Source organism: Euprymna scolopes, chromosome 32 (genome assembly GCF_053919585.1).
Source record: "Euprymna scolopes isolate OS-2025 chromosome 32, ASM5391958v1, whole genome shotgun sequence".
NCBI classification, from domain to species: Eukaryota; Metazoa; Mollusca; class Cephalopoda; order Sepiida; family Sepiolidae; genus Euprymna; species Euprymna scolopes.
This window is the reverse complement of record NC_136513.1, coordinates 78,798,751-78,813,900: the sequence shown is the minus strand read 5'-3', so window position 1 is coordinate 78,813,900 and position 15,150 is coordinate 78,798,751. Positions and strand designations below refer to the sequence as shown.

Genomic DNA, 15,150 nt, shown 5'->3' with positions numbered 1-15,150 from the left:
TTTCAAGAGATGATGGAATTTTTGTTTTTACTTTTGCAAATATATTAGGAATTATTTTTCAATAGAGTACTGTTTTGATGGAATACTGTAATTTGGACCAGGTTTTGCAATAAGCCTTTTAAATCTAATATCAGATGTTACAGAATATGGTTGAATATCAACAGCAATTATTTCTATCAGATAATGAATCTGTTATGATCTGTGGTCATTAATATCCCAAATTTTCGTTTTGACCAATATTGATTCTATAATAGTTTGGTGTTTTCCTGACGGCTCATAGTTACTATCACTTGTTTCTGGAATGTCTGCCCCTGACCATTGTTTCCTTTTCTTATTTGCAACTTTTACTTCTTCTGGATGAGCATTTCTAAGATGGTTTAACATATTAGTTGTAAAATCTTTGGTAATTTGTTTTTTTTTTAAGATGGTTTAACATTTGTAAAAATTTTTGGTAATTTGTTTTTTTTTTAAGATGGTTTAACATTTGTAAAAATTTTTGGTAATTTGTTTTTTTTTTAAGATGGTTTAACATTTGTAAAAATTTTTGGTAATTTGTTTTTTTTTTAAGATGGTTTAACATTTGTAAAAATTTTTGGTAATTTGTTTTTTTTTTAAGATGGTTTAACATTTGTAAAAATTTTTGGTAATTTGTTTTTTTTTTAAGATGGTTTAACATTTGTAAAAATTTTTGGTAATTTGTTTTTTTTTTTAAGATGGTTTAACATTTGTAAAAATTTTTGGTAATTTGCTATTCCTTGATATTGTGGAATGACATAAATTGCAGACAGCTGTATTATTATTTTGGGGATTGACATCAAAATACTTCCAGTAGAAACTGGTTGCCATAATGTTTAAAGGTTGTTTAAATATAATGAATTTTTTTACATATATATATAAATTACTTATATCTGATATTTAATTAGTTATTTATCTCGATAAAATATGTAGTATCTAAACTAGAAAAATAAAAATATGCAAATGGTAGCAAAATGAGGAACAAGAGTATAACTGATAAAGAATATATTATTTTCAGTTCACGCGTGCTTGCAATTTACTGCGCAATTAACGTGAAACCTGACAGATGGAGTAGTAATGATAATAATAACAAGAACGGGTAGCAGTCTTTTAATTTAAGAATTGTGCATTTCGCCATTCAACTAAAAAAAGAAAATAATTTAAGAAAACTACGGGATAGTGTCAGCTAATAGGCGTTGCCTTGCCGCTAGTGTTCATATGCGGCTGAAATTTCTTTCTGAGGAATATGACGAACGAGGTCCTGGGTGGGGGGGGGGGATCAACAAAAGTACTATGTCATTAAATAGTATTATCATTAATCTGTCTCACGTTTGAAATAGAATTTTCAGCAATCATACACGATCAAATTTCAACAATCGTATTTTTCATTTCGTAGAACAAATGGACCCATCTTCAGAAAATCCATTTTATTAGATGCAATAACGAAATCGACAAACCATGCCTCGAATCATAATTTAAATTTACATTTCCTGACCACTTCCATCTTAACCTCATTTGTTTTCATAACCGTAACAATGATATATATATATATATTAAAAAGATAAATCTGCAGATGTGCTAATGACAATTTGAACAATGCATCATTCGCCCTTGTGTGTGCATCTCTAATTACTCTGCACAAGACGTGCGGGTCTGCTGCTCATGCAGAACAGTCTTCCATTCTGTTGGCATGGAAATCTGTTCAAGATGAGATAATGGACGTGTGCTTGATCAAAAGGAGGGAGACAAGAGATTACAACCAATTCTTTGTTCAACCAGTTTTTATAGCAACCAAGGAGAAAGTGAAAAGGAGATAAAACGAGGCCGATAGCCATTAGTCACGTGCTCTCATGTAATGAATGCGTGAATGTAGGATTGACATGAAATTGTTAAAGATAAACTAAAATAACCGAAAAATAGGCTGAAATGACTTAAATAAATAAAAAGTAAATGGCTTAGAATGACTTGAATGAACTTAAGGATGAATTGAATGATCTTAAGAATGACTTGAATGCTTAAAAAATAACTGGAATCCTTCAAAAACAACTTGAATGATCTGGAGAATGACTGGTTGCAAAGTGGGTGATCATTTTACATTAAAAAAATACAGAAAAGTGATCACCCACTTTATATCAAAGCTGGTCCCTCCTCGCCAATCTTTCACAAAAAACACCAGTCTAGCTGACTCCACCGTGAAAAATTTCCCCCACTCTTTATCTGTGCCTAAATCAAAACGTGGATTCCATGAACAAAGCTTCTTTCTTAGAACTGCACGCCTGTGGAACTGTTCCGTCTGCCTGCTTCCCACCTGATTACAACTTGGATGTCTTTAAGTCCAACGTTAACAAATTCCTAATGAACCGTCCTCTTAAGTAAACACTTCATTAAATCTCCACACTAACGTACTGTACTTGCAATAATTGAGTTATTTTTAATTTTTACGAGAGATTAAAATCCATAGGGCAAAACTGCCCCCCCACCAATCATTCAAGGGTTAGAGGAAAAGCGATCTGTTTGCTTTAAGTAGATGTCAGCCACTTTCCTTTTTAAAACTTTTTTTTTTTTTTTTTTTTTTTTTTTTTTTAAATCAATTTTCATCCCAAACAAGGCACAGTGCCACTTTAAAGTAGGAGGCTACTATCGGGGACATAATTTGCAGGGGCGTTATGAAGGGAGATGAGTAGCAGATGTTTGTTCACATTACACTTGAACTTCTGCATATCAGTATAGTTGGGACCACAGAATCCCGGAAGGGAGTTCCAAAGTCTTGCAGTTCTGGGGAAGAAACTATTGGTGTAAAAGGCTTTCTTACACCTAGGGATCTCTACTGTAAAGGGGTGGGACTTAGTTGCTTGTCGGATTTGTCGGGGGGAGTCATGTCGAGGAGGTACAAGTGCTTTGAGTTTGTCAGAGCATTCACCATAAAGTTTTTGTAGAACAGGTAGAGGGACACAACATTTCGTCAATGGGATAGACGTTGAAGCCTAGATGACAGTTTAGGACCTATCAGGTTGGCGACTCTTTTGAACCCTGTCCAGGAGTGAGAGACAAGCAGCAGATGCACCAGCCCAAATGTGACAACAGTACTCCATACATGGGCGAATGGTGACCTTATAGAGGTACAGGATACTTTCAGGCGTAAGTAATTTTCTAGCATGGTAGAGAGAGCCTACCTTTTTTGCAGCAACCTTGGCAATGCTCTCAATGTATCTATTCCAGTTCATGTGCCTGTAAACGTTAGGCCGAGGAGTTTAAAAGAAGTACTTTTAGGTAATGTGTTCTTGGCCATTTTAACATCTTAATAATTAATCAATAAACATAACATTTATTCTAATTTATTTTCCATTAAAAAAAAATGTAAACAAACTTCTGTGAATAGTTTGTTGTATAAACAACTACGAAGACGAGAACAATAGTTTGCAAAAATGGATATACAGATTATGAATCATCTTAAAGGATTCCAAAAAAGACAAATATAATGTGGATTCCTTTCGAACGCTTTCAGAAATCCCCAAGTGATTAAAAGTCTTGATGTGATTAAGAAAAAAAATCGTACGATTAAATGTCTTGGTGATTAACAATCTGTGATTAATAGTCGTGTGATGAAATGACTTTTTATTATACAGTAGTGGATAACACATAGAAGTTTTGCTTTCATCTCCAAAAACAAAAATTATTTTTCATTCCTTGGCAACGCTAGGCGCCTCTTCTAAAATGCAATAAAAGGATCAACCACTCCTAAAATAGTATTTAAGATAACACTAAAATCAGAGCCAAATATAAAACTTGAAAAATATACATACATATAAAAATATATACATACATACAAAATCATAATATAGCATGTTAATATGATGCTATTATTTATTTTTGCACACATACACACCGCAATTTTTTTTTTTTTTTTTTTTTTTTTTGAAACGACATTTATTTCCTCATTCTCTTGTTACGGCTGTGACGTTACTCACGTTTCTAACATGAGCCCTCCTTTTTATAGTCTTTTTCCTTTTCCTTATCGTGACGTTATTTCATACACGGTTCAATATTTGCGTTTGCCTTGTTACACACACAAAAATTTGTATATTTGGCCAGCATTTTTATTTGCTACATATTTAATTAAACAAAAGTAGAAATTCCTTTTCTTTTAAATAAAAATTTTTTAAATTGGTGAACCAACAATGTTGTCCACTCTTGTTTTTTTTTTTTTTTGTTTTGTTTTTGTTTTTTTTGGGGGGGGGGGTTTACTTCAGTCGAAGTTCTCAGAAATCAAGGGGCCCACAACCTGGGGCTAACACTTGAAGTCTATACGAGATAAATGGAACATTCGAATATCTATGTAAGTTCTTTATTTCTCAAACACCGAGTTTGTAAAGAAGTTGAGAACATAATTTTCCTCTCCCCAATTAACCATTTTCATATGTTGCAGTATGTCTTTTATTTTGGTCTCTTGGTCTTATTGAATTCCAGGACAAGAATTTATCTAGTTTGGTAGAGTATCCAGCTTTGTGCTATTACTTGAGGTAACATCACTTGGAAAAGGTGCACCATTCCTCGTAAAAGCTAATATGGGTTAGCCATAGTGAGGAGATCTTATTTGGGCAGCGAATACTATGTGATTTTGAATATTTGGTCAAGGTTTACTTCTATGGAAAGAGTATCCTCATGCCAGGTTGTTCTGACAAACGGCTGTACAGAGAGACCGTAGACACTCGAGGACAGTGTCTAGTAGGCATTCAAGTTCTCTCCCTAGTGTGAATACAAACATATTTGCAACTATCTTTTTTTAATCCACATAAGTCATCATCACGCACATGAGGTTACAAAATTAAAACTGGTGAATTGATCAAAAAAGTTTTAAAAACGTTTTCATATACTCTCTTTCCTTTCGTATAGAGTTTGATGGTGGGTTTACATGCTTAAATGAGTAAGGCTTCGATGATGGGGAAGCGAAGGTTACAATTTGAAAAATGAGCCTGGCAATGTTTTTCTTTTTTTTTTTTTTTTAGAAATGTTTATGATTTTTAAATTTTTACCATATAGTCAAAGCATACCAAGGCCTGGAGGCCACTCAAGAATAAAGGTTAATGGGTACCACAATGATTAATGATGGCTAAGTTTATTTATTTTACCCATCGCATGAAATGAATCGGTGTGTGTTTGTGTGGGTGTACAAAAATATATTAACGCCGGGACAATTAATGGGGGAGGGGGGGGTCCGAATTTTGTGGGGTGCTATCAAAATAGGTATTGGAAAAATGTAAAAATGTGTGCCTATTTTCTGCTGTTATCTGATGCTGTAAAAAGTTTGAAAACATAAGTAGGATAATTATTTATATTCCTAGAATATTTTGCTTCAGATTCCGACTTTCAAATGTTAGCATATATGCTAACATTCGACTTGCATTAAGAATCAGGTTACAAAAACATCTTGCATTTTTTATTTTCAAAAAACATTCTTTCAATTTGAATATCCTGCTTGTAGGTTTTGCTTACGATTCAAAAGTCAAAGCACAGCCATTTTAATTTCTTTAAACTCTTATATTCTTTAAAAATCTTCTGATGCCTCTATTTTGTGTTTGACTAGAAAAAATAAAAAATAAACAGTAACTGGTTTTTGTTTTATTTATTTTAACTTTATCTTGTCTGTCTGTGTGTCTCTTTCACGGAAAGAGAATGCAAATAAAGAACGCATTGTTTATGATTACTGTAGCTTGAAAATTATTTTTGGTTGCATCTGCACAATTAATCTCTGTCATTGATATTTTAAGCCAAAGCCTAGGAGGAGGGTAGGTGGACTTTTGGAAAGAGTTAAGAAAAACAAAGCTGTCATTTATAATAGGACGTTCATTACCTGGTTTACACTGAATAGAGTGCTCAATACATCAGTAGAGCATTGACAAGACATTATGAATAGCTACAGAAGTGCTATCATATTATAATTCTACATTTTATATTGTTACATAATGAAAGCTGTTAACTGAATAGAAGAATGATTGACAGAAGGGAGGTTAGAATTTAACCTTTAGTTGGTGGAATCACATAGCATTCAGAAGAAGGGGGATCTTCCTCTAATCAACATAACAGATGCGAAACAAAGCTGTTCATCCAAGAGTTCCAATGAGATGGGGGGGGGGTGCATACAATGTAACTAGGTATAACAAGACAAGCTATTCATCTAGCTCTTTGAAGAGCAACCCACACTTGTTAAAGTTCAGAAAATTTTAACCCTGTTCGCAATTGTTTCAAATTGTGAGAATTAATAAGTCTCTTATACAAACAACCAAATGATTTGATTCAAAAACTAGTTAACAACTCGTTAAATAAAGCAACGCAAAAACATACCCACAAAAAAAAAAAAAAAAAAAAAAAAAAAATTAATATAAATATTAGGTTGGTGCAAAAATAATGTTTTTTTGACATCAAGTTGAACGCCAAAAAACATTTTTGCACCAACCTAATATATATTTTTTTTAAATTAAAAAAAAGGGAGAATAATTCTCATACAGTGTATAAAATCAACAGTAGATTCTTTGATAAAACGGGTGCATTCAAAATTAATGTTTCTGTTTAGAGCACAATTGAATCAGGATATTGCTGGGAGGCATGTTAAGCTTTTCTCTAGTGCACTGCAGCGAGTCCCCGACTAGAGCATGCAATCAATTTGATTGAAAAATATGCAATTTCATAGATTTTTATGACAAAAGTATTGGAAGTGTGGAACATTTGTTGATCCTCATTCAATCCCAGGTAACGTCAGATCTCCCTACTTCTATGCGTGTGTATATATATTTGTATACTTTGGCAGCAAGTCATTATTTATGCATGTCTGATTAAATGCGACTGAGTTTGCACGTGAACATCAAGAACGTGCTGCTAGTGGTGCACATGTCTGCATAATGTGTGCCAAAAAATGCAAGGGCTTAAAAGCCACCTTTGTGCGGCCCATCACTGAATGTTTTCATGTTTCTGTATTTTTTTTTTTTTTTTTGTGCTATATCAAGTAATAGCAATGTTTGAAAACGAATTTGCTGCCATCATACTTTGACAGCAAGTCACTATTTATGCATGTCTAATTAAATGCGACAGAGTTTGTCTTTTTTCCAATTTTGTCGGTAACTTTTTCTATTTGCCAAATGATCTTTCTTGTTTTTGCTAGTAGGTTATATAGTATGACGGCCAGTGGTTGTTTAGCCATATTCTCTAGCGCTTTCCATCGGTACTTTCAATCATCCTCAGGAGTGGTTGTCATTCTTTATCGAGGCTTTGGTGTATTTATAGTTAATCCTATTTTATTTTATATTGGTTATATAGGTAAGGTGGGTAGGGGGTGAATTATTATTTTTTTTTGATATTTTGTTTAATTATTATTAATTGTTGAATACAGTTAATACATTTGTCCCAATATTAAACGCAATTCAGTTAATAAGGGGCTGTAGTTTGTTTTTTTTAATTAGTATAGCTTAGAGTAATTTAAGTCGTCATGTGCAGGTGTTAAGGTATCTGATTTTAGTATTATTAGAATATCTTTTATTTAGAATGATTATAGGTTTTTTTTGCGAGAGGTTAGGTGCCGTTTGATGGCATTATTATCTGCTAACTGAATCACGGTTAATATTGGGACAAATATACTAACAGTATTCAACAATGAATAACAAATAAATAATTAAATAAAATATAAAACAAAAAATAAAAAAATTTAAAATTAAAAATAAATAATTCACCCTTACCCATCCAACACCTACCTCTATAACTAATATAAAATAAAATAGAATTAACTATAAATACACCCATCCTCAATAAAGAACAGCAACAATCGCGCCTGAGGATGATTGAAAGTACCAATGGAAAGTACTAGAGAATATGATTGAACAACCACTGGCTGCCATACTATATAACTTACCAGCCGAAACAAGACCGCTCGGCAAATAGAAAAGATTACCTACAAAATTGGAAAAAAGACGAACTTAGTCATGTTTAATCAGACATATATATATATATATATATATATATATATATATAAATAAATAAATGTTTAGAGGTACAGAATTTAAATAAAGTTTTAAATATAATAGGTGGAAGTCTCTTGAGAGCTCTTTCAGCTATCATCTCATCAGGAGAAAATCGATAGCGTAAAAATAATAATACTATGTTGAAAGTAAAGAGTTCTGATGGGGAACTATTGAATGTGGCAAAAATTACAGGGACACTAAAATAAAGTTTATTAACATTTAAAAAACGATTAAAATAACGGCACAACGAGGGGGGGGGGAAAAAAAATAAAATAAAATAAAAACGAGAAAAGATACACAGTTCCCCAAAGAGAAACAATGCGTTAGATGTTTCTTTCTGCCGGCACAAAGAAGGTTTCCGTACCACAATAGAGACAGACTCCAAAATCTTTAAATGGTTTCTAGAGTCTGCTCTATGTAGCACCTCGAACCATTCAATTTTATATCTGTGCTACATAGAGCGGACTCCAGAAACGAGTAAATAAGCTAGTAGCAAAAAAAAAAAAAAAAAAAAAAAAAAAAAAAAAGTACAAATGGTCAGACTGAATCATTGAATTTATTGTCTCTGGGTAAGTCCATTGTTCCTGAAATGGGTAGGTCAGCTTACTCTGTAACAATAAGAATTCCCAAATCGCTCAGTTGGCAGAACCTCAAACTGAAGATCTAAAAATTTCAGTTTAGATTTCTGGTCATTGCAATTGGGATTTATTATAGATTCAATATTCTACATTCCTAAAAGTAAATGAAAAAAGTTTTGTCAATATTTACCTGGAATAATATCTGCCTCAGTACGTGTCGCAATTGTTCGGACTTTGAGCAAAGCATTCTCTGAATGCTGAAAATGAGAAAGTAAAATAAACAAATAAATAACAATATTTACAAGTATTTAATCATTTATAGCAATCCAATCATTTCTGTGGTCTGTCATAAGCTTGAAATGATATTTCTATCAGTCTGCTACGAGCTTAAAATCTTATCAGCAAACAGATTTAATGGATGCATCGAAAATCAGATGCATGCAATGAAAGGCTTAAGCTTGACATAGCAGGTTTCATTTTAGATACATAAATTTTAAATAGCATTTCCAGTTTAAAATTTCAATATTACATATGCATTTAAAATAACATGCATCCATTTTTTTCTATCTGAGGCTCTGTCAATATGTTGTGTTCGCATGCAAAATGGCAAGTCCGATTGCTCTCCCATGCTTGTTTGCAAAAGAACATGCCCCATGGCTCTGTCGTACTCAAGTTTAAAATCGCATGTTTTACTGCCCTCACAATTCTTTAATCTCCTTTCACCAGATTTTGACCTTTTAATCTTTTTCCGTTTCTTATTCCTTTCTGTGTTTTGCCATGCGATATTAAAACTCTCTGACAAAAGTGGTGTTATCATAGGATGGTTAACTCATCAATGTAAAAAATTCATATTCTAACAACTAACCCATTACATCACTCGTGCTTATTTAAAGCTACGTCACTTCCGGTTTGGTGATGAGCACAACAGCAAAGATAACACTTTTTCACATTCTTTTCCTCCTCCATGGTAAGGGGGGTCAAGCCTGCCTGCCTACTACCACTTTTTTTTTCTTTGTTTTATTATTTTGCTCAACACACCTCCAAACACCTGGGCAACGCCAGGCACCCAGGCTAGTTATTGATTTTCTCCTGTAAATTCAGTCATCCTAGAACTATAAACACAGGCACTATATTTAATTTCAATATGGTCATTCTCTCTGCTAACAACTGATGTATGTTTCCAGGAATTATCAGCATTTAAAAATTTCAGAATTTTCTATATTAATTATAACTAGGGCTGTGACCACAGCATATTCTTTTCATTGTTTTGACTCTTGAGTATATATCTGTTAATATCTTATACATTTTTATATAGACGGATGTGGTTCTTGGTTTATTAAGTGTGTCTAACTGTGTCGGTTGGTTGTTTTTGCTTTACGGCATATCAACCCTTTTTGGGTTATTTAATGCCGAATCCAAAGATTTTGAAGAAAAATTTTTTTATAGAATATATTTGTTGTTTTCAAGTCAGTTTCTATTTAACTCATAGTTGGAACCCTAACAGGTACTACCACTCTGGGTCAGAGTGGACCTGGGAGCAATGGTAATTAAAGGGTGGCTCCACACTCCTCAAATCCCACAAGCTGGGGCCTCACCACTGGATATAGTTTAAGGTCATATCCAGGACCCCCATTGAGGGACTTTTATCCTCTGCAGGGGGGGGGGGGGCAGTCGGTGTATTCTAATGCCCCACCGACAGGGCCACTGTGTTGGATATATACCAGAGAGTCAAAAGATTGAAAAGAATATTCTGTTGTCACAGTCCTAATTATGACCTACCTTACTCTCACAAAAAAAAAAAAAAAAAAAAAAAAAAATTAAAAAGTTTTTTTTAAATGAAAAAAATAAAAAAATCATTTAGCAGTTGGAGTAACTTTCACTCACACAAAAATATATTGCTATTAGATCAATTATCAGGACTTTTTTCATTAGATACATTTTTCAGGTCAAATCATTATTCTTCCATTTTTTCACCCATCATAATTTCCAAGTAAATATGGATCACTCCCTTCAGTTTATATTCTTATGGCGCTTTGATTAGCCAGTTACAAAACTATTCAAGAATAATGGAATACAATTAAATGCTAAAAAAGAAATTTAAAATCAAAAGACACTTTAGAAATAAAACATTGTGTCTATTTCTTCATTTCTTAAGAAAACAAGCCGAGCATACGGAGTCTTTCCATCAGGAGGGAACGATTTGGGGGCAATTTGACCCTTATAATGCACTCTATGGGAGGCAACCTGAGTTAGCCCATTCTGGCAAAAATTTACTTTCACCATAACTACTGTTTGTGCAAAAAAATTTTTAAATCGAAGGAGTGGTTATTGACAAAAGTGCGAACAAACAGGAGTAAATTACTAGGTCCAGTCCCTTTGTCGAGGAACCAATAAACAGAAAATAATTTTCAGAGATTAACCTAAGAAAAAAAAAAAAAAAAAAAAAAAAAAAAAAAATGGCAAAATATTTTAAACTTTATTAAATTGCATTTTAAGATACAATCTTAGTTCACACAACAAGCATCTACGTATTTTTTTTTTTAATTATTTAACTTCAGCTAATATCATGATTAGCTTGTTTTTGTTGCTTCATTTATTTATTTTTTTTATTCTTCATCTTTTCTTTTAGTTGATGAATTGTTATTTTAGTTGACATTGTGGAGATCTTTTTGATCCTCAAGTCTTCTTTTCTTAAGCCTCTTTTCTTTCGATTACATATCTCCCATATGCTAAGATCGGAAAACACCAAACATTTTCATCAACGTTAATACAGGATCACTTACCTCTTTTACGTTCGGAAATTTCCTTTTGGCTTCGGAAGACAACTGTCGGAGATCAGTCTGTAATGTATCCAGGAGTTTTTTTGCCACAACAGGAGCAATCATCTGAGAATGCGTCTGTTGATACATTTTCTTTCGTCTTTAGTTTGGAATCCTTATACAAGTTTGGATAAATACAAGGAAATATATCTGTACACCTGCAAGGAAAAAGAATAGAAAAATTGAAGAATTTGATAATCAATTGTGATGAAAAAGATATTTTGCAAAAAAAAAAAAAAAAAAAAAAAAAAAAAAAAAACAACAATAAATAAAAATAAAATTTAATGTGTACGAAAACAAATATCGTGAACAGTGAAAATAATACAAAATACACACCCAAATACCCCTAAAAATCAACTTCTTAAGTCTTTTACTAATACTTTAGCGCATATTGACCATTAATTATTGCTCTTAGATCGATAAATGAAAAACCTTTTATGTAAAAGGTGTGTGTTCTCCAAGTGGTTTCAATATGGAGGATCGATTTACTGTATTAGACACTGCACATGCGTAAGTATACCAAAGAGTTTTCCTTGGAAAAGTTGGAAATATTGGGTGGCGAAACGTGAAGATAACCATAAATAATCGGAAGAGGACAAATTTCCAGCGAAATTTAAAGGAAAAAAACTGCTTATAAAAAGCTAATTTTTTTTTTTTTTAATTTGTCTTAAACGTTCAGTGGTTCTAAAATGAGTGATCAATCTACTAGAGTGTGAGCACGCTCTACAAATGTTTAAAACATTGACTTCATTTTTTTTTTTGTTTTTGATCTAATAATCCGCTAAAAAAGAAAAAAAAAATTCATGTTACGCAAAGGTTTCTGAATATTAACATTTATTCAAAGTCAAAATGTTCTGCTGTTTACATTAATTTGTCTCTTTCTGGGTTTCATTTTTCTTTTTTTTTCGTCAGTGTTCAAGTGACAATTTTACTTTACTGAATCTGTTCTGGATTTGTAATACTTCAACCAGGCAATGCCAGTACACAGGTCATGATAGTTCATAATATTTTTATGCAGGGCAGAAAGTTAAAACAGTGTTTTCCTTTTTTGGAGATTTTTGTTTCAAATTAGCAATTTTTGAAAAGTTTCAGATGGTAACACTGACAAAAAGTTCAAAAAATCTGGTGCTTTTCTGGGGATTTCTTCTCTTGAAAATCTCAGTCGGCAGCATTGAAAAGCTGGTACACACTTTACCTCTATTTGTTATCAATGATCCCTGACAATGTCGAGTAACCCTGCTAGTTACTAATAAAAGTTAATACTTCCTTTTATGACAGCTATAAAGCAATGCAAGGTGTCTTTTTTATAGTCCTGATCACTTAGTATTTACAGGTACTTCAGATGGTTGCCATGAAAAGTTATAAACCAATTGTCAACTTAAAACAACATGTCGATAATGTAACAATTTGTAACCGTTGGACTGGCAATAAGGATGAAATGAGAGCAGTTGTTTTGTAAATAACAAACTTTTTACTAGATTATCTTGTCCTTTTCTTTCCCAGTTTTAACAATACTTTCTTAATTCCTAGGAGCATCACATTATGGAAATGTAAGATTTTCGGAAAAAAAAAAAATAGTTATTGCAGAATATTTATTCTACAATAACTATTTTTTTTTTTACGAAAATCTTTCAATCAATAGGAATATTTACTTTGGCATATCAAAAATGACAGAAACTCAAAATTATCCCTTAGTGTTAACACTAATATTTATATGAAATATTTGTATACATGAAATAAGAAGTTTTTGCTAATAAAACGTTTCAAACTGGAAAGTTTGTGGAAAAAAAAAAAAAAAAAAAATTGTATTTAAAGCAGGATAAAAAACGAAAACTTTTCAGACATTTTTGAGAGTAGCCAATAAAACAAAAACTGGACAACAAATAAATGTTACCAAAGACAAGCTAAGTTACCCTTCTGCTTACCTGGATAAGTTTTTTTGCATTTCAACTTATATTAAAGTGTTGCCGCACGTATCAAAGCGGTACCCACTCTGTATTTTTTTTTATTTCGTCTTTTTTCAGCAGATTACTATCTAATGGACACTAGTCTACAAGATTATCAATTTTTTTTTTTTTTAAATTCAATATTTGTAGAGAGTGCTCAGTTTCTAATATAACTTTCTAGTAAATCGATCACCCCTTTTAGAACCACTCAACATTTTTTTTTTTAGGCCAAATTTTGCAAGTTTGGCTTTTTTTTAATTTTGCTTTCTCCTATTACTTTATATACACATTTATGATTATCTTCAAATTTCGTTACCCGACATTTACAAAGGACAAATTTTTTTCTTTTAAATATGCATTCTTCAAATTGTGTCACTCAACATTTACAATCTGAGGGCAATGAATGTGCGCTAGAATACCAACTAAAGACTTACTTTTATAAAGTTGATTTTTAGGGTATTCAGGTCCAGTAAAAACAATACGAAATACAGACCTGAATACCCCTAAAAAAAAAAAAAAAGAAAAAAAAAAAAAAAAAATTCGAAGTCTTTATTTTTATTTATTTTATTTTTTTTTTTACATCTCCAAGCAAAGTTTACCAATTTTTGTTTAATATTTCTCAGTTGGAACGTACGAGATGGTAAGTGAATGTCTGGCATCCAGCACTATGCCCCATCTCTAGCTAGAACAAAAAAAGTAGAAGATACTAGTAGGAACCATATCCCAGCCTTAATGTAAAAGAGAAAGCCAAGAATCATAAAATTTAGAAGTAAATTCACTAGAAAAAAAAAAAAAAAAAAACATTCTGTCATAATCCATTTTGATTCGTTCATAAACAATTTTTAACAAAATTAATGTTGAGCGTGTTGTACGAAAGGGAGAGATGTTATTCCCACTAACTTATTTTTCATGCTTAGCCATGGTGTGTAGCTTTGTTTTTAATTGAAAATCTAGATCTGGATCACAAAAAAAAAAAAGTTATAGAAATATCGTTATCGAGGAATAAAAAGAAATCGATAAACACATTTACTTTGATATGATTGGATGAATAGAATACAAAACAGATCAATTAGTTGGTTAATAATTGATTTATTTATGCTACACTGCAAATCACCAGACCCACCAATTTACATCATCTCAAAGTTTTTGACGATAACCATCTTCGCTGCTGTGTTGCCATCATGTTGATTGTGGTCAACTCAAGCTCTCTAGCAATGAAAGAAACTACAGCACAAACAGAGGCGGGTTTCACTAATGGAAGAAGTTTCATGGGAGTATGAAATTCATAAACGGTCTCCAGACGTGTGTATATCCCCGTCAAGGGAGATGATGATGTTAGGTTTTTGCAGCTCTTGCAGGGAGGTGTGGATGTTTTACATACAGCACTAGGTAATCCCAAATTGGTCACCCATCTGATACTAACCAGACTCAATGTTGCTTAACTTCAGTGATCTAGCAAGAACTGGTATGTCAACGTGATGAGATCATATCTATCAATAACCGAATCAATGACTCTTGTCTGTCCTTCAATACCAATTTGTTCTAGCTGGGGATGGGGCATTATACTGGATGCCAAACATTCAGCTACTATCTCAGTGAATGCTTGTAAAGAGAACTTATCCATGAGGTCCTTATTCCTTGTTTACCTGGTTGGTGTAAACGTGCCGATTGGCAGTTGAAAATCTGGACAATGACAATCAAAGACGACCTTGCAAACTTTTCAGACCCATAAGTAGTTTTTAAACTGTAATCAAAATTGGTTAGCCATGCTGCTTGACAGACA

At 32.5% G+C, this 15,150-nt stretch overlaps 1 protein-coding gene across 1 annotated transcript in view; it reads right to left on the bottom strand.

Moving 5' to 3' along the window:
- Positions 1–15,150, bottom strand: part of LOC145256176 (protein MON2 homolog) — a 1,437,553-nt gene that overhangs the window by 1,364,705 nt on the left and 57,698 nt on the right. The window contains exons 2-3 of the mRNA XM_080114764.1: positions 11,386–11,579; positions 8,793–8,859 (exon numbers count right to left, since the gene is read on the bottom strand). Coding sequence (XP_079970890.1) covers positions 8,793–8,859; positions 11,386–11,511 — 193 coding nt within the window. The 5' untranslated portion in view covers positions 11,512–11,579. The remainder of the gene's footprint in view (positions 1–8,792; positions 8,860–11,385; positions 11,580–15,150) is intronic.